This window comes from Bos grunniens, chromosome 16 (assembly GCF_055505025.1).
Source record: "Bos grunniens cultivar Pamir isolate PY7600 chromosome 16, Bosgru_T2T1.0, whole genome shotgun sequence".
NCBI classification, from domain to species: domain Eukaryota; kingdom Metazoa; phylum Chordata; class Mammalia; order Artiodactyla; family Bovidae; genus Bos; species Bos grunniens.
Genome location: NC_141180.1, coordinates 57,571,013 through 57,591,274, shown reverse-complemented (window position 1 = coordinate 57,591,274; position 20,262 = coordinate 57,571,013). Strand labels below are relative to the sequence as shown.

The 20,262-nt window shown below is 40.7% G+C and overlaps 2 protein-coding genes and 1 long non-coding RNA gene across 9 annotated transcripts in view; 2 read left to right on the top strand and 1 right to left on the bottom strand.

The window, feature by feature from the left end:
- The window catches only part of EPRS1 (glutamyl-prolyl-tRNA synthetase 1), a 64,680-nt gene extending 48,845 nt beyond the window's left edge, over positions 1-15,835 (bottom strand). For 4 of the 7 annotated variants that reach the window (XM_086342743.1, XM_086342745.1, XM_086342744.1 and 1 more), the window contains exons 1-7: positions 15,669-15,835; positions 11,629-11,713; positions 8,054-8,153; positions 7,061-7,217; positions 5,608-5,747; positions 4,253-4,347; positions 463-589 (exon numbers count right to left, since the gene is read on the bottom strand). In XM_086342743.1, the coding sequence (XP_086198869.1) occupies positions 463-589; positions 4,253-4,347; positions 5,608-5,747; positions 7,061-7,217; positions 8,054-8,153; positions 11,629-11,713; positions 15,669-15,714 (750 nt within the window). In that variant the 5' untranslated portion in view covers positions 15,715-15,835. Of the gene's footprint in view, positions 1-462; positions 590-4,252; positions 4,348-5,607; positions 5,748-7,060; positions 7,218-8,053; positions 8,154-11,628; positions 11,737-15,668 lie in introns of all 7 variants that reach the window. The other 3 variants (XM_086342747.1, XM_086342748.1, XM_086342750.1) reach the window with 1 other exon arrangement.
- On the top strand, positions 15,506-16,768 carry LOC147356896 (uncharacterized). The gene is made up of 3 exons (XM_086342751.1): positions 15,506-16,029; positions 16,159-16,253; positions 16,538-16,768. The coding sequence occupies exon 1, from the start codon at positions 15,632-15,634 to the stop codon at positions 16,019-16,021; it is 390 nt and encodes a 129-aa protein (XP_086198877.1). The 5' UTR covers positions 15,506-15,631; the 3' UTR covers positions 16,022-16,029; positions 16,159-16,253; positions 16,538-16,768.
- Positions 16,769-16,845: 77 nt separating this feature from the next.
- On the top strand, positions 16,846-17,446 carry LOC147356895 (uncharacterized). The gene is made up of 2 exons (XR_015142818.1): positions 16,846-16,971; positions 17,327-17,446. It is a non-coding gene; the product is annotated as an uncharacterized LOC147356895 (long non-coding RNA).
- The last annotated feature ends 2,816 nt before the right edge of the window (positions 17,447-20,262 follow it).

Sequence of the window (20,262 nt, the reverse complement as noted above, 5' to 3'; positions counted from 1 at the left end):
CATTTATTCTGGAAAAGCTGATTATTATTGGCAATGCTGACAATTATTCGTCCTCTCTTTGAATATAAATAAATTTAGTGCTTCTAAATAGATGATATAAGAGGCTAGGAAACCATCACATTTTCCAATACCTACTTAGTGTTCGCTTCATTTATAAAATTATATAACAAAAAGGAAATCTGACTCTAGGAACCAATTCATTTAAGAAACTGATACTTATAAGAAAATGTAGCACTTAAATAAACTTTATAATAGTTGAAGAGAAAAAAAGATAAATTGAAGTTTTTTCATACGGGAACTGAGTAATTCTTGGTTTAAGTCTCAGACAAATATATATTTTAATAGAAGAACAAAAGAAAAAGTTATGAGAACAATATTTATTTTCACCCATGAAGGTATCAGGTCACCCTCTAATTTTAATTAACTTTACCAACAAAGGGTCATCGCTACACCTTTAATTACCTTCTCAAAATCCTCCTTTTCTTTTTCAGGATTTGTGTCATCGAATCTCATGATCAGTTTCCCTTTAAAGTTGACCTGGTAGTGCTGGTTCAGGAGAGCGGCTTTCGCATGCCCAATGTGCAAGTAACTGCAGCAGAAACAGTCACAAGGAGACTCGGTAACAGGCTTCAACAACATTCGTAAACTTCACCTTCTCCAGGAGAGGAGAACTAAACAAAAACCCTTCTACTTGGTACTCCAGTCTTACGTTAGTTGCTAACAAGAAATACTGTAACAGAAAATCTGACCCTGAGGAACAAAAAAAAAAACTACAACATTTAGTAAATTACTGTAAGAAACAACTTCATATGTAAAAAAATCACAAAGGAGCAAGTTATTTACAAACATTAAACCTTAAAGCTAATCTCCATTTTCCTTTTTTACTGAGGAATGAAAGGTAATTTAGTTACGGGAAAACTCCTTATGCTACCCGGCAGTATGTCTCTTTAATAAGACCCAATGCGATTGAAAACTGGACACCCGCTCTCCACACAGAAGACAGAGGCTCCTCTGAGATGCCACTGCTGCTGTGATAATTAAATAAAAGAGCATATGAGAATTAGGAAGCCTCAGGAAAGCCACTTTACTTTTCTAGGCTTCTGTTTTCTCAGAACCCAAAACAAAAAGATTTTAACTAAATGATCTTGAAGGTTTCATCCAGTATCAAAATTCCACAGGTCGCAATCTATGAAGACACTATTCTATTCTATGGGCAGTTGACCATTACACAGAATAAAACGAATTAGAGGCATGGTTAATAATATCACATATCAACCTCCTCCTCTATCAGTGAAGTGGGCAATAGCAACATTCTATACCACTACTGTTGGAAATGGACTTTTCATCAGTAACAGCAGCCACAACTGCACCATTCCAAGTCACCTGATCTCACGCACACCTCTGATCTCAAGAAAGGAGGGAAAAGTACAACCCCTTGTATGTCTTTATAGCATTTCTAAAATCAATCATTTTTAAAGATACTCATGCAGCATTCTAGATCAATGATTCAATGTTGAAGGGTGTATATGCACAGGTTAATGCAGACAAGGACAAGGCAGTGCATTTAGGATTATTCAAAACTTTCTGCATAAAACAAAGCACCCAAAGTGGCAGCCCAGATAAGACCCTAGAAGAGAAAAAGGACATTAGGGAAAAACTAATGAAATACAACAAAGTATGGAGTCTAGGTTAACAATATATCAAAACTGGTTCATTAATTTTGACAAAGGTAATGAAAGATGTTAACATTAGAGAAAACTGAGTACAGGTACAAGGGAACTTTTTTTAACTATTTCTGTAATATTTCTATAAATCTAAAACTATTCCCAAATTTAAAGTTTATTAAAAGCAAAACAAAGGAACGTGAGTTCTGAAAATGAAACAGAAATACTTTGTGCAGTTTTCACTGAAAGTGTTACACCCCATAACATGTTATGAAGAGAAAAAAAAAGACTAATAATCAGTAACTACTAACTGACAGTTAATGTGCTTTACATTCAATCTTAAGAGAAGTAATGAAATCAAACTATTTTCTTAAAGATATTATTTCTGAATCTGAAATGTGTGCAATTCTAACCTGCAAAAAAGCAAATAGGACTATGAAGTATTCATAAGACAACTAACTGGCTCAAAAGACAACCTGAGAGCTAAAGAAAATAAGTTCCACGCTGCATTTAGTGAGTACTGATGCTATATTGGGCTTTTCCCACACATAACAGACACAGGCATATAATTTTAGTCATATGGACGCTGGAGTCAGACAGCGTAGGTTTGGATTTAGCAAGCTGCTAAAATGTTGTATGAACCAGTTTCTTAAACCATTTGTAAAACTGGATATAACAACAGTGCCTTCCTCACAGGGCTGATACGATTAAATAAGTTACTACGTGTAAAGTGTTTGCTAAGTATCTGCACATAACAGGTGTGTTATGTGTGTTAGTTAGGAATACAAATAAAAGGCAAAATTCAAGCCTTCTGGCCTTTCATGAATGACATAGGAAAAAAAAAAGATTAAAAAACTAATTAAAGACAATCTGTTTTGCAGTATAAGGGGATATAATCAAGATACTGAATGTTTCTAAACCTGAATACTGACTTATATTCCAAACCCCCAAACTGTATTCAGCCAAGAACATGGACTCTAAAGCTGATGTAATTCAGAATAAACGTATTTTATACAGTAAATAATAAAATGCAGAGCTCACAATTCCAAGAAGTGACAGTGACAGAAAATATTAAAAAATTCAAAAGGTACAAATGTTCAAATAGCGTAACTATGGCTAAAAAACTAACTTTTATCAAACCACTCAAGTCACCACCCAATGGGACAACCATGACCCCTCACACCAAGAACACAAGGGCAGGATACTGGATGGTAGGGACCCAGGACGTCTGAGGGAATTAAACAATGGAAAATAAGGACTATTTATGACTGACTCCACTGGTCAGTCATTTAATGATCCAGTCTGTGTATTTTCCAGAACCATTATTTGCCTTTCATCTCCTTCTGACTTATCCTTTATTCACCTCCTAAATCAGCAAAGAGAAACTGTGGAATTGTAAAACTGGTTTTGCTATTAATGACATGTATGAAATAGTTTGGGAAGAACTATAGTAAGAACAGCTAAAATAGAACTGTTTCCTTATGTGCCACTTCCTTTTGTCTGCATACTGCATTTAGCACAGATGGGTAAGAATTAGGTTATAGAATGCAAAATCTCAAATTAAACAAAATGTGGGGGAAAAAACCCCATCTGATTTACAAAATACGGCACAATGCTTTCTCAGTGGCTAAGTTTCTGAGGCTGACTGCTTTGAGCGTGTGCTGCTGTGTGCGCTCAGTCACTCAGTGGTGTCCAACTCTTTGCAACCCTTTGGACTGTAGTCCACCAGGCTCCTCTGTCCACAGGGCTTTCCAGGCAAGAATACTGGAGTGGGTTGTCATTTCCTTCTCCAGGGGATCTTTCTGACCCAGGGACCAAACCCAAGTTTCCTGTGTCTCCTGCACTGCAGGCAGATTCTTCACCAGCTGAGCCACTGGAGATTCCCAACTGCTTTAATAAAAGGCATTTTATTATATTAGCACCACTGGCAATGTTCTTTCACAAAGCTTGTCCAGCACGATTCACAGAAGCACACACGTGCCAAGGCAGACATCCTTCAGCCTTAGGGGGTGCTGGGCAAGGACTCAGGCAGACCCACACCAGTGGCTCCAGCCAGAACAGCCCTTTGCTCTAATCAGCTAGTCATATATTATTATTTTCTATGACTGCCAAGAGTGAAAAGGGTTTTGCCTACTAACAGTAGAAAGAAACGAGTAAGACTGGGCTTTTCAGGATTCCACCTGCTTTATTTGGGAAAAAAATAACTTAAATCTACCATAATTTCTGATAACTGAAAGGAATGCTGAGAGTACAAATACAAACCCTTATTAAAGGACACCCCCCCAAAATCTCAAAATGTAAATAAAACTTCTCTATTAATGGATATTTTTCTACTTACAATTAAAATTCTGCCTGGAATGAAATTAAAATGCTATCTCTCCTACTGATTTAATAAGCTAAAACTACAAATTTTTAGAAATTAAGTATCAATAATTTAACAACCATTAAGATATTTAGAATTTTAACTTCCAAAATTAAAATCTTACTAATTTTCTTCTATATATTAACCTACTGATTTATAAAATATTTGGTAATTGTCTTAAAGTTTTTCTACTAAATGAATCCAATTGTAAGTTATATTTGCTTACCCACTAGCCTCTGGAGGAAATCTGACTGTAACCTTCCCCATCTCAGCACCTGGAAGCTCAACAAATTTCCCAACATCTTGCTTTTTCTCAGGAACCTGAAAAGCAAAACAACAACAAAAATAGTTACATGGTTAAATGTTTAAGAATAAATTCACCAAATAAATACTCAGTACCCACTATGCACCAAGTATGCTTATGAGGAAAAATTGACTAGATTATTGTCCCTGCACTTGAAGACTCAAAATCAGCTGAAGTCAACCAACAGCCTTTAAAGTCATCAGGAAAATGCTAAAAGGAGGCATGAACCAAACTGGACCTAAAAAAAATAAGTGGAAGTGTATCAGACGGACAGTGTACAGGGGAAGTCATTCTAAGGGAAGGAGTAACAAATAGCACAGGTAAGACTCAAAGGCGGGGAGAGCTGTGCAATGTTAGGAACGCATGTTGGGTGGGTAGGCAAGACACTAGAGAGTCGACCAAGTCCAAACATGAAGGTCCTTATAATGCTGACTTTTATGTTTTAGGCAATGGGGAATCCTCAGAGGTATTGAACTACTTATCTGTATTTTCTAAAATGATACCTGAGACAGTGCAAAGGCTCAACTAGAAAAAAGAGACCAAAGAAAGAAGTTCAGTGATGAGCCTGTGGTCTTAAAACACACAGGGGGTAATGAGGTGTCAACAAAAATCGACAGCAGTGGAGACAGAAAATCAATCTCTAGATACGAGAAGTAATAACAGAACTTGTTGACTAATTAGAGGTGGACAGTGGTGAAAGCAGAGTGAGGATTTTTAGCAGAACTGAGATGACTCTAGTGTCTTTATACAAGCAAGTAGTAGTTTTCAAATTTTATAGCATCAGAAAACCTTGAAAAATTAACTGGACTACACATGCGTAGTGTGTAAAATAGATCAAACCAGAGCAACTCTAGCTGGATAAGAGGACTTTTTTCTACTGTTCTCTATGTTACATCTTCCTACAAAATAAACAAAAAGGCTCTACAGAAGCCCAGGACTCAATGGTCACGATGGTTCAAACACCAGAGAACAGAAGATCTGGGAGGAAGAAAAGATGGTAGAGCTATAAAATATTGAGATTTTAGTAACATGGACTTTGGATTTCTTAAGGGACACACACTGGATGATCACAATCTTCTAGAAATATAATTATGAAGATTAAGGCTTAATATAGTCAAGCAGGTGAAGACAAGGCAAGATTCAACAACAGCAGATTCTTCCAAGAAGATCCTTTTTAATTGATGGGGGGGAAAAATTATGAACATAATTTTCTTCTCAGATTTAGGATCTCAGTCAGACAAGATGTCAGCATAAAAAAAAAAGTTTTAAAGGCTTACCACTTTTGCTTTGGTTGCTGAAACATTCCACTTGGTACCTACTGACTGGAAGGCCTGCTGGGCTTCAAGAAAGCCAAACCAGCGTTTTACATGAACTGGAGCTTTGTTCTGTCCCAACTGTTCCTGCCACGCAGCATTTCCTATTAGTAAACATAATTTTAAAAGCACTCAATATATCAGAAAAATCAAAAGCAAAGCTCCAGTCATGGTTAATTTAAGTAAATGAGATGGCTTAAAGCTATGCTTCTATAATGAAATTTTAAAAATCTGAGTATACATGGCAATGATTTCTAATACTTGGCATATTTTAAGAATTCACAAAAATTAATTTTAAATATTTTTTCATTTTAATCCACTAAGGTTGAATCCTAAATCCTGCCTTCACCACCGCCACACACATACTAGGGCAATGTTACATTCCATAATTCAGAAAAGCTTGAAGTGTATCAACTACAGAAAAAAAATAAAAATCAAGATCAAGAAGTAGCTCTTTTCTTCAGATGTAATATCAAAAATGGTACTGAAGGAGTTTATGCAACTCTTTAGCATCACAAAGCTACCTCCATAAGATACTACCTTCCATTTATGAATATTAATTCAAAAATCAAAGTAGATAAAAATGTCATAAGCCTATAGATGAAAAGTTGTAACTAGAATAGTCCCTCATTTTATGTTGGTTGTTATTACAACAGTTTAATTTAAAGAAAAGTTTAAGCCACCAAAAAGTACAGAGAGGGAGTTACCCAGCAGTCTGCATATTCACTGCCAAGGGCACAGGTTCAATATCCCTGGTTCGGGAACTGAGATCCCACAAGTCACATGGCCCAGTCAAAAAAAAACTTAAGAGAATATTGAAAAAAAAAATCCTCATATAACCCAAATTTGCAAAGTATAAGTGAAAGTGAAGTCGCTCAGTTGTTTCTGACTCTTTAAAGAACGGTAAAACATTCTAGCATATTTGCTGCATCTGCAGGTTTTTTTTTTTCCTTTTAAATAAACTAACAAAATTCAAGCCCTCTTTCTCTCAATCAATCCCATAGTCTGATCTGTTGCAAACTACTCACAGAGGATGGAAAAGGTGATCTCTCAGAGAGACAATTCCAGCTGACCCCCCTCACCCACATACTGAGCAACCAGAGACAAAGCAACTGGAGTCAAGCCATGGCTGAGGCAGGAGAGATGCCAACATAGACGATGAGGAACAAGGACAGTTCCAAAGGCAAGAGAGGAGCTGCGGGCAGCAAGACAGGACCAGCCTCCACGGACAGCAGAGGATGAGGAATTCTTGCAACTAGCTAGGAAGAAAGTGGCCAGGGAGGTCACTCTTTCATCAGAAAATCCACAGTGACTGCCACCAGGTAGACAGATGTTCACATACACAGAAATATGTGTACTCCTGACCCAGCAAAACACTAAATAATTTAAACAGAAATTCTTCAAGAATTACTGATACCTTTTAGGGTGGCCCAAACACATAAATCTGCTAAGCTCAAGGAGTTTCCAACTAAGTATGTTCTCAGAGACAGACAGTGATTGAGCTCGTTGACTGCAGAAGTAAACAAATCACAAGAAGACAGTTTTGTGGCACTGAACTCCAACCAGTGATCAATCTGTGGAAAGAAATGCATCCCAGGGTTAGACTTAAACAAACAAGCAAACAAACAACTTCAGTGAGGGCCGTGCCTATCTCATCTCAATCAAAGAAGTCACCATTACATGGGATTGACTGTGACTGTCTGGAGGCATCTACACTGGCACTCAAACACATACTGTGCTATCTTCCTATGTTTTCTCTTTTTCCCCCAGGAGTGTGAAGAGGCACTTCAGGGAAGAAAAAGGAAAATATGAAAACTGGAAGCAGGAAGGAATAACAAGCCTGACCGAGCCCAACAAATGGTACCCAGCCAAACATATTTATCCACTTGCAGAATTTAAAAGCAAATACTTGGAAATTATTCTTTGTATTTTGAATTTTATAAGCTTCAGGAGAGTTAGAGCTGAAAGCAAACAGGAAAAAAAAGGCATCTCAAGTGCCATATTGAAAGATAATCTACTATTGCTATAGTTAATAAGGCATATACTTAAAAAGGAAAATGTGTATGACCCTGGGCCCATGTAACTTTTCAAGGCCTGCTGCCCCATTTGTAAAGTAAGAAAGCTGCATAAGATAACCTATGCAGTCACATCCAGCTATGAAATTCTAGGACTCTAGGAAGAGGAAGACAGAACTAAATGACCCAAAAGGACAGCTGGTATGGGTGTGAAAGTAGAAACTTAGGAGCAAAGACTTTCTTTCTGAAAATAAAGTCAAATGAGAATTCCTAACTTGGTCTATGATTAATATTCTGTTACTATCCTATACCCTTAAATACAGTAATAGTCCAAAAAAGTGAAAGCCTAAACCAAACCAAACAAAAACACACCCAAGAAAACGTTCCTTCCTTACCTCAGTATGTTCCAACAAGTTAGAGCCATAGAGCCCTGCTGCAGTGGCAATTCTAGCCAAGTAGCGAAGTATGGAGTTTATGTCCGTGAACACCACATTTCTGGAATATAAACATGAGATAAAATATCACTGTGGCTCTAGTAAATCAGTAAGTCATGAGACATGTGGAAAATGTAAAAACAGAAATCTTATATATAGCAAGTATTTTCTACTATAATGAAAAAAATAGATTCAGTTGGTTCTAAATTCTATCAAACACTAATTTGTTTTGAGATGTTCAGCTAAATCCTATAATTCACTTCAGTGACCTCACTATCTATATGGTGTTTGGTTGGTTTTTTTCCATTAATCATTTATTCTGTTTTTGGTTACACTGGGTCTTTGCTGCTGTGAGTGGACTTTCTCTAGCTGCGGTGAGCGGGGACTACTCTTGGTTGTGGGGTAGTCTTCTCAATGTGGCGGCTTCTCTTGTTGTAGAGCGCAGGTTCCAGGCATGCAGGCTTCAGCAGCTGTCACATTCAGGCTCAGCAGCTGTGGCGCACGGGCTTAGTTGCTCCTCAGCATGTGGATCTTCCCAGACCAGAGACTGAGCCGAGTCTCCTGCATTTGCAGGCAGATTCTTGTCCATTGTACCACCAGGGAAGTCCTCTATATGATGTTTGATCCTTCTCACTATTAGTTTCTACATGTCTATTCAGTGGTGAAAATATAAAAATATAATTGGGATATCAGGAATAAAGTGATTTAAAATAAATAAAGGCAATGAAGCCAAGGATATGCTGTCATAAAGAAGCTGCTGCTGCTAAGTCGCTTCAGTCGTGTCCGACTCTGTGCGACCCCAGAGACGGCAGCCCACCAGGCTCCCCCGTCCCTGGGATTCTCCAGGCAAGAACACTGGAGTGGGTTGCCATTTCCTTCTCCAATGCATGAAGGTGAAAAGTGAAAGTGAAGTCGCTCAGTCGTGTCGGACTCTTCGCGACCCCATGGACTGCAGCCCACCAGGCTCCTCCATCCATGGGATTTTCCAGGCAAGAGTACTGGAGTGGGGTGCCATTGCCTTCTTCCAGGTAAACATGGCAGATCAAACCTCACCAAAACTGTTGCATAAAATGTTTTAAAAAGACACAGAAACAAACCCATAAGGAAAAAGAGACGAGGGAGAAGAGACAACAGCAATAAAATTTCAGAAGCTAGAAAGCAGATGGAGTTAACAGGCCTGAAAACACTGAATCTTAACTGGACAATGGACAAAGCTGAAAACCAATCCAATCTAAACTTCAGGATCCTCAAAAGACTTCGAAATCAATAAAACCATGGACTAAAATGAGGAGGCTTAGTTAAAAGTCTACTTAAAACTTAGCCAGAAATACAGATACCTCCAATCCCTATTCTCTACGGCTGGGCTACTCCTCTTACCCACTCCTGGCAAAAACTTGTGCTTTATTCTCTAAAGACGAAAACAGAGGGTCTCTCAAATTGGTGGCAAGCTGGGTGACAGAGATAACAAGAGAATACACGAATAAACATACACTGGATGCTGAGATTCTCAGCCTTCTTCCCACCCTCAGCTTCCAAAATATGCTGGCCCCAGCCCGTCCTCACCTTCCAAACAGACACTGGAAGTCTTCTCTGGACAATCTAACCTAACCAGGAGGAAAAGAACCAAGGATACTAACACCAGAAGTTCCGTCAAATGAACAGTTGTTTGGTCAAATTACCCAGAGTGAAGCTCACAAATGACAAGCCCACCCTGGAGTTCAGAACCTGGGAGTCTGAAACTCCCAGTCAGAATCTTAGAAAACCATCAAGAGTTACCAAATATTTAAAGAAAGCCTGTAACTCAAAAGATAGCGATCAAATAAACACATAGATGTAAAGCCAACAAATCAAGGAAAAGAAAAGTTTAAAAGTGAATACATAAATCTCCTCTGAGCAATGAAAAAACATGATTATGTTTGTAATCATAAAACAAGAAAAGGATACTTTACCTAGATAGTAAGTAACAGAACTCTCATATACGAAAAATACAACCGCAAAAAGGAAAACACAATAGAAAAATGGGATAATAAAGTTGAAGACCTCTCCAGAAAGTGAAAAAAAATGAGGGGAAAAAAATGGAAAATGAAGGTGATCCTTGAAGAAAATAAGGACTAACCCAACATACACATAAAGAACAGAAAATAGAAAGTTATCAAAGAAAAAATTTTCTAATCCCCAAAAGAGGATTTCTAAGTTTCCATATTAGAAGAGAGAGCAGCCAAGCACCCAGTGGAACAGATGAAAAATGGACTCACACCAAAGCGTATTATCATGAAATTTCTGAATATTGGATCCTAAGAGAAGATGCCCACAATCTTCCTGAAGTCCCACAGAAAACACAGGGATCAGAAAGGTTTCAGATGAGAACAAAGCAACCAACCACTCCACGGAAAAGTAAAAATTGTACACAAAAAGCAATCATGATATGTGGCTCAGCAGTGGCTCCAACTTACAGGAACCTCATAGTATAAACACTATGAAGTGATCCAATCAAAGTTCTGATGCAACTACAATGGGAGGAAGGAGGTCGGGGAGGAGGAGGAGGGTGTGTTTGAGTGAATGTTTTCTGTATGCCGCCCCTTCTCCGATACAAGTCTTTCTGTCAGTTTATTACAGACCATTTAAACCATTTCCATATCTGCACCCTGCTTGAGAATACCCTTGAAGCCTGCTTTCAACCTGGTTCAAGTTCCATGATCTGGCAAAGATTCCTTAAAAGAATCGGAAACTTGGTTGTGTCTATGCCTCAGTTTTGCTAAACAAGAGAATTATTTCCCTTCCTTTTCTTTTCAATTTTTTTCAGTGAGTTCCAAAAGAAAGAGATAAATCCAAAGGCATGCCATCTTCCATATACCTGAGATGCAAATAATCCATCTTAATGAAGAATATACAATATTAAAAAAAAAAAAGAATATACAGTATACCTTCATTATAGAAAAAATTGAAAACACAGAGAAGTAAAAAGGAAAAAACACCCCACAACTCAAAAACTCAGAAATACTATTAAAGGTGTTGTATACTTTTCAGTTTTTTTCTTTGGAGATATGTACTTTCACATTTATTTCTTGCTTTTTTATTAACATTAGATTTGAACATATCCACATTAGAAATTCTTCATAAGTCTTTTTTCACAGGTGTCTAATACTCTATGCTGTGGAATGACCATATTTATTTCCCCTTATTATTAATTTTATTAAACTTCCAATTTTCCACCAGAATCACAAAAGAATTAAAACACATGTACATATACCTTTCTGTACATTTCCAGTTTCTTTTAGACAGATTATACATGTGATCAGATACTTTGCTGACAAATATAAGTCTCTGGATATTAATTTTTTTTAACATTTATTTAATTGGAGAATAATTGTTTTTACAATGCTGTGCTGGTTGGATATAATTCTTTTCGAATAAGAAAGAAAAGTATATTTCTTTTTAGGGATATTCTACCAGTCAGCAAGTAAAACAAGCATACAACATTTAACTCTAAATATTTAAAAGAAGCTGCTGAGTACCGAAAGCAAAGATACACTTACTCAGATACATGCAGAATATTCTCTTTCCCTTCTTCAACAGAAATGCTGACGTTGTCTTTCACATGTTCCACTGCCAACAAAGCTCCTAAAAATAATGAGATGAAAAGACTTCTCTCTTTATAAACAATGCAGTATTTAAAACCTGAATCATAAAGCAATAAGGATGAGTCAACAAAACAATGTTAAGTACTGTGAGGAGTAAAATTTTTTTCCCAGTAGTCTGCAGATGCAAAGTATGGCCTTCTGGTCTTAGAGAAGTAACAAACCAGCAATCATTCCCTGGCATAATCCAACTGCTTTTGAAAATGCTCAGTGTCCAGCTGGGGACACAGAAATGAACCTTTCCCTCCCTCAGGAGAAAAGAATTAATTAGAATAGTACCTTGTATAAAAGCTATGGTTGAAAGCATTAGAGGTTACTATGTGGCAGGGACTGTGCTACATGCCTTACCTTCATTAACATTTTTAATCTTTGGAGTAACCTTAAGTGGTAGGCACCTTTATCTCTGTTTTATAGACAAGGAAACTGAGGTGTGGAGGGGTTAAATAACTAGCTCAAAGCCCTTGAGTAAATACGTAGCTGTCAGGCTTTGAATGCAGGTCTAACACAGGCCAGAACTCAAATTTAAGAACAGTGTCATCTGTCTCTCAGCATATCATAAAGTTTACTAAATATTCATTAATCCTTTGTCCTTAATTTATTGAAGACAGACAACTAGCACCCAGATACTGGATTCTAAATACCATGGTCCACTAGGGACAGGGCTGTGCTAGAGAAGGTATAAAACAAACCTGGAAAATTTCAGTGTGCTGGAAACCAAGAAGTACTCAAAGGATGCTAAGAGATATGCCAAAAGGACCCACTGGCCGGCTCGCAGGGGCCCCCACTGGCAAAGAGGGCCAATTTAACCACTAAAGTAAATAATATAAGTTTTAGAGTATCCACAGCAAAGAATCCTACACAGCAGATTTTTAATATGAACCATTACAAGCAACAAGATAGATGAATCTCAAAAAACTATCCTATGCACAAAATAATTTAACATGACCCAACGTATATGAACTCTGGAGAAGGGAATGACACCCGATTCCAGTATTCTTGCCTGGAGAATCCCATGGACAGAGGAGCCTGGCAGGCTATAGTCCATGGGGTCGCAGAGTCGGAGACAACTGAGCGACTAGCACACACACAATGTATATGAAGTTCTATGAGGAAATTTTCTGAAGTGAGGGAAATATTTTACTTCATAACTGTGGTGGTTACACATTATACATATCTGTCAATCAATTTATAACCTAAAACTGGTGAACTTTAGGCATGTTCACCAAAAAAAAAAAAAAAGAACTCAATAAAACTAATTTTGAAAGTAAAACTGCCTAATTTTAAGAACGGAAAATGATGCAAAGCTAGCCAAATGTACAAAGATAATTTGAGACAGCCAGGGGAAACTGAAAAAGAACTGAATGTTACATAATAAAAAGAAATTATTTTTTAAAAAATTGCTAATGTGAAAAAAAAACTGAAAATGAAAAATAACACAGAGTATAACCTATTGAGTATATTTTCCTATAATTTTTTTTAAATGATAAAAAGATACCTGACATGCACACACAAAATTCCAAGTAATACGTGAAGGAGTGGCAGAATGGAAGGTCACCATCCGGCATCATCTCATTAATAATCAAGTTGGGCAGGAAGCACTAGTGGACGCTGAACCAGTGTGTGAAGGCCTGATGCGGAGTGGAATGTTTACACGGCCCCAGAGCATCTCCCTACAAAAAGCTTGTTAACGGCACAAGGGAAAACTCTACAGTGAGGAAAGCTGTCAGAAACCACCTTAAGTACTCAAGATTAGATCATCAGTAATGGGAAAAAACTCAGGCACTAATCAGTGGGCTGCAGTGAAGAACAACGAATCATTTCTGTGCTACTTCTGCCAAAGACGTGGAGCCTCAATCTAGTCATGAGAAGCCACGAGAAACAACCTTGACACTCTTCAAATAAGTGTAATCTCCACAGAGGTCAAATCTATGAAAGCAAGACTAGAAAACCATTCCAGATTGAAAGAAACTGGGCAGACGTGACAAGCAGGCACACAGGATGACCCTAGATTCTGATCCTTGAGCTACAGAGGCAACACAGGAACAATCAGTGTAGGAATCTGAATGGGATCTGCGCATTAGATGAGAGAATTGTATCGATGAGTATTTCCTGATTTTTATGGTCTTGTGAGGTCCTATAGAGTTTTCTTACTTGAGAGAGATGTACTTTGGTGTATTCTGGGGTGTCGAAGCATTATTATCTGCAGTATGTTCTCCAAAGGCATTGGACGAAAAAAAGGTTCCTTGTTCTAGTCTTGTACTTTTTTAAGTCTAAAATTATATTAACATTAAAAAAAAATGGTACATGCATATAAAATAGAGAAATTCTCACAAAGCAATGTTTTTCTAAATGTTTCATCTAATGCTACTGATTAAAGACAAAATGTACTCGAATTAAACAACCGGGAACAATAAAAACAAAAAAAAAGAGGAAGAGAAGCAAATAGAACTATAATTGGTCTATAATTCATAAGGACAACAAAAATCTGTAAGACTCTCCTTCCAGAATACTGAAGATATGGTTCTCAAATTCATAATTTACTAAGGAAACAGGTCTATCATCTTCATGGTGCTTTTCTAAGTGACATGAGTTAAAACTAGCTATTTATTAAAAATCTACAGTGTGTCAGGAACTTAACCTACAGTTTTCATTGATTCTGGCCATCAACCGTATGTAGAAGTTATTATTCCTTGTTTCTTAAACAAGGAAGCTGTGAAGATGCCAAACAAGGAACTTGCCAAGGTTCCACAGCTAGTAAATGGCAGGCAGGATGGGCCCAGATCTCCAGGAACCAAGTGTCTTTGCTCTTAACCATGAGGTCACATTGTCTAGTGCTTTTCAACTGCAGAATCAAACCCATTTCTTTTATTAGAGTTTATTGATTTTTGTGTAAGGCTAGCCCATAATTACTGGAACCAATATGCTAAAACACCATTTTAAAAATATTTTAAACAGCATTCAATTGTGCCTTTTGTTCCAAAAGGCTCAAAACACCCTGTAACGAGAATGTACTGAGTAATTTCATCAGCCCGATGTGGCCAACTATATCTGGGCCTTTCAAATATTAGAAAAGTACTTGCGTGTCTATATTAAGAATAAGACCTCAATAAACGGATCAAATTATTCTGTGTAATTTCTCAATGCAATTAAAAAAAAGAAATAGCTGAAAGTCTAAGCTATCTATCCACAGTAACCTTGGCCATGTTAAATAAGCAATTCCAAATCGAATTTAAGGTGTATCAGGAAGATGGCAAGTCCCACCTTTGCTCTGACATTTACTACATCCATCGGATGTGTAGTAAAGCAACCCCATCACTCCGCAGTGTACTTGAGTGTTCCAGCAATTACCTTGCCACGTTTAATTAATATAAGCGTAACCACGGTTAAAATTTTAAATGCTTCTATGATCATCTTCCTCGTTTCCTTTGAACCCAATGAAACGTGAAGAAAACTTGAGTCAAGGGAATTGACAGGCTTTTCTGAGGACGAAGGAAGGGAGGTAAATAAAGATAAGTGGAGTTGGAGGAAAGCGCTAAAACAGAGGGAACGAAGTACTGGGATTTTAAGTTTTAAAAATGTTATTTCTAGGTCCTGCTCTTGGTCTCCAGGGGACATAATTGTTAAAAGGGAGAGAAGAGTAAGCTAGAAGTCATCTTTCTGGGGGAGAAGGTCCGAAGCTGAGCCCCATGTCGCCTTGCCCGGGCTCACACCGCGCCCACCTCCACGCCCAGAAAGGTCTTCAGGAGCAAATCCACCTGCAAGGGACCGAGGAAGAGGGGCGCGGAGCCCACCGCGTGTACATTTCCGGAGAGAGAGGCAGGCCTAACCTCCCAGACCAGGACTGCCACTGCGCCAAGCCGGGGCGCGGCGACCTTCCCCGCCCCGCTCCCTCCCCCGGCTGATGCAACCCACACAGGTCTGTGGCCGCGGCCCCTTACCTAGCGGAGGGTCTCCCGAATTCACAGTCAGACAGAGCGTCGCCATCTGCACCGGTCCGCCGGTCTACCTATCAGCGCGCCTGCCCGGCCGCCTGAAACACAACCGACTGGCCCAAAGCGAGAAGCTGCAACGTGGTGTGCGCCGGCTTGACGCTGCCGCAACCCTCGCCCCTCCCCCGCGCCGCGGCCGGCGTCTTGCCGCACAGCGCAATGCGTCATCACCGCGCGCCCCTCCCTCCAGCAGTGGGCGCTGGGGGCCTTCTAGGGTCAGGAGTGTCAACGTGGCCAACGTGCTCCAAGCCGGTGACCGAGGAGAGACACTGAAGCGGACGACGTTTTACGACACTTCGTAAAGTGAGAAGTGAGAAAGTGAAGTCGCTCCGTAGTGTCTGACTCGTTGCTACTCTGTGGACTGTAGCCCGCCAGACTACCCCCGTCCATGGATTTTCCAGGCAAGAATACTGGAGCGGATTGTCATTTTCTTCTCCAGGGGATCTTCCTGACCTAGGGATCGAACTCAGATCTCCTGCATTGCGGGCAGACTCTCCACCGTCTGAGTCACCAGGGAATCCCAAAGTGAAAAAAGTAAGTGGTGAGATGGTTTCTGCAGTGTGATGGGTGGTCACCAGAAGCCAGAATTGAAACAAACGGGCTCGTATAGTTGAGGCAGGAGGTAGCTGCGCCCCCCCGCCCCACCCCCTCCTCCACAGACACTCCAAGATATCAATAGCAGGATGATTGAAAGAGGAGGTTGGGCCCTGATCAGATAAAAGCCCAGAGACCACGTATTTATCATGTTCAAAATCGGGGAGACCTTCCCCTATAGCCCCTTGGAGGTTAGAAGGGGAGTGATGTCAAGCTACCCATAGGCCTCTTCACTGGAATCCATCTTGGCTGAGAGATGCACTTGGACACGTCGGAAGATCCTGAGTTAAACCGAACACAGGCTCAGGACCAGACAAATGGAAATGATTAGCCAAAGGAAACCCGGAAGAAATGCCCCACGTGAATGGTTCAAACTACCAAGCGGGTGCAACTCTCTGAGTATCCACTCGTACTGTATGCTTTTCCTGCTAATAAACGTGTTCTTTGTTTCATTACTTTCTGTCTTCATGGGAATTTATTTCTGCAGAGCTGAAGGGCCAGGACCTTCTCACTGACCATTAGTCTAGGGGCTAGGATTCAGTACTCCCACCGCGGAGACCCGACCTCAATCTCTGGTGGGGAAACGAAGCCCACTTCAAGCCGCTGCAGGTCAAAGCCACCCAAGATCATATTTGGTGCTGAAACCCAGGAATTCAAGGTAAACCTTGGGCTTCACCCAGCTGCAGCTTGAGGCCACTGACTTTCGCTTCTGCTTTCTTTTTCTCACTCTCCATTTCACTTTCAAGACCTACAGGGCATAATTTCTGTCTGCTCAACATTGAGGATGGCAGAGGGGTCCCCCAGGCCGTGCAGATTCAAATAACACTTGGGTGACAGTTGACTCTGGGACATGGTGGAAACGTGATTGCCAAACCTGCAGGAGCTCAAGGGGTCTTTCTCACCCACTCTCCCTCTGTTGTTCTCCAGTGTGGAACCTTCCACTACGCTTTTCCTTCCCACCTTACTTGCGCAACAGGGTCTCTTTCTCACTTCGTGTCTCCACAACCTTTTAGGGAAGGATTTCCTGGATATTATTCCTAAACTGTGTCCCCGCCACTGCCAAACCCAATGCTGCCTGTGTGAGACCAAGTCGTCAGCCGAAGCCCAGTTCTTTTACATCTGCCAGGACGAAACGGCAAAGGATTTTGGGTTTTTCTGCTGTCTGGTGTCTCACCTCACTCAATGCCCAGAAATTTACCGTGAATTTCTCTGCCTCCCGGCCCTTGAGCCTTCAACCCCGTGCTATCTTCCACAGTGCCCAACTCCAGTTTCTTCAAGGGTTCTATTTTGCAACTGATGGACCCCCTTCACTCCAGGCCTTGGCAGCATACACACTGCTACAGACAGCTTATCAGGCTGGCCGCTACCCAGAAGCCCGAATTATAAACTTTGTAGATGCTCAGTCACGAGGAATACACCCCAGCGTAGGAAGACTTATCATAGGACATAAGCTGTATAGACGAGGGTTCCCTCCTAAGGAAAGTCCTAGCAGCCAGTCGGCAGTGGTTCAAATGTCCTCCCCTGGCCACCTGGGGAAGACAGCTTCTAAAGGTACTAAGAGAGACCAGAGGTGTCAGAAATCTATGGGATGGTAGAGGTCTGGAAACTCCATCAGGTTTGGAAGGAATTTGGGGTTGCACCCTGAACCCCTTCAGGTCAAAGTCTCCTAGCAAATGTTCCTGGAACAACAGATTCCATTTCCTGGAGCTTTCTCGGTTGCAGGTTAACAGAAAGGCTAGGAAAGGGAAAACTTAAGTTCTACTGTAACAGTGCCTGGCCTTCATATAAGTTGGGGAATGGAGAAAAACTACCTGAAGACAGGTCTCTATAATGCCATTCTACAATTGCATATTTATTGCCACTGGATAGGAAAGTGGACTGAGGATCCCTCTAGTCAGGCTTTCATGGTCCATTACCAAAATTCCACCCTACATGGCTCTTGTAATTCAAAACCTGGGGAACCAGAGAAAAAAAAGAAAAAACGTCATTTTAGATGATCCCCTTCAAAGCTCTCCCATGTCTCAGGGGGATACCTAGCTCCCCCTGCTCCTGACAGTATCCCTACTTTTCCAGATCCATCTGACTGAACCCAAACTCCACCTCCCCATGTCCCTCCATCCCCGCAGTTACCCCAGGAAAGAGACTAGTCCCTCTGTCCTGTCACCGTTGGAGCTTCCGATCACCCAGGATCAGGGAAGTTACGCCCTCTTAGGGAAGTGGCAAATGGGGAAGGGACAGTCAGAGTCCCCTTTTATAACCAACTTAGCCCAAAGCAAACAAACGATTTTCTGAAGACCCAAGTAGGGTTTCATGAAGAGTTTCATGCTCTAATTTTGGTTATGACTTAACTTGGTAGGATGTCCAAGGAGTCCTGTCGGGTTAGCCAAAATGACCATTGGGGTTTTTCCATAAGATATTATGGAAAAACCTGAGTGAACATTTTGGCCAACCTAATACTTATTGTACTTCTTGAGGAAAAACAGAATCTGGACGGCAGCCCAGAGGCTTGCTGACTAACTTGCGGGAGACCAGCCTGAATACACTCTGGGTGGAGATGCAGTCCCAAATATAATTCCTCGGAATTATACTTCTTGGACAGGAACAGAAGCCAGGAAGCTCATGATCTAATGTGTATTAGAAGGGATGAGAAAGTGTATCAAAATGTCATTTAACTGTGAGGTTAAAGGAGTGACCCAGGAAAAGAAAGAAAATCCATCTCCCTCTTTCATAGGCAGCTGTGGAAGCTTTTAGGAAGTATACCAACATAGATCCCTCCACTTCCAAAGGTCAGTCCCTGCTGGGACAACATTTTTTTATCAGCCAGCCCTCCCCTGATACTATTAATATGTGGAAACTTCAAAAGTTAGAATTTGGGCCACAGACTTCCATACCTCAACTCCTGGATGTGGCCCTTGGAGTATTTAATAATCAAGACCAAGCTCCAGAGGGAAAGCTGGAGAAAAGACAGTCTAGGGCTCATGCACAATTGATAGCCATTGCTGTTGGCCATGTCTTGTGACCTCAGGACAACCCAAGGGGGCCAAAAAAGTCCAACCGTCCATCTGGAAGTAAGACCAACAAGGAGGAATGCTACAAATGCAAGCCAACTGGCCACTGGGGCCGAGATTGCCAGAAGGAACCCCGCTTCCCTCCCCCAGGCCATGCCTAGCCTGCAAACAAGCAGGTCATTGGAAGAGGGACTGCCCTTAGTCCCAAAGTGGGCGAGGGGCTCCCACTCCTGAAATGGCCAATTCAGGACGTCGTCCAATGGCTGGACGACTGAGGTGGCCCAGGGATTCTAGCTTCTGATGGTTCCCCCTAACAAGAGGTCTATCTCCATCGAGGAGCCCAGGATAGTCCTTGTCATGGCAGGTAAGAAAATCAATTTCTTAGTTGACATGAGAACCACTTACTCTGTCTTAATTTCTCACACTGGACCTCCCTCTTCCAAAAGCTGTGCTGTAACTGGTGTCAATGGAAAGCCTTGCAGCCATTATTTTACTGGGCCTCTCACTTGTCAATGTGAGCAGCAGCTGATTTCATGTGCCTTTTTAGTTGTGCCTGAGTGTCCCACCCGACTACTGGAAAGAGATCATCTGAGCTCTATCAGGGCCATACTCCAGTTAGGAGGCTGCAACACTTTGCCTTGACTCTGACTAAGACAGACCAGCCAGAGGAGCAAGGTCCTATTCCCAGCCATATTGTACAAAAAGTGGGTCCTGCAGTGTGGGACAAAGAAATCCCTAGAATGGCCATACATGCCCAGCCTGTAAGAATTCACCTTAGGCCTGAAGCTGCTTATCCTAACAAGAGAAAAGGTGGAAGGAGAAAGGATCCACATTAAAGGAACAGATACCAGGACAAACATGGAAGGAAGGCATTGGGTATATGGTTAGAGAACATTTCTGTAACAATAGATTTGGATGGCTAGCTCTTAAAACCTTAAATT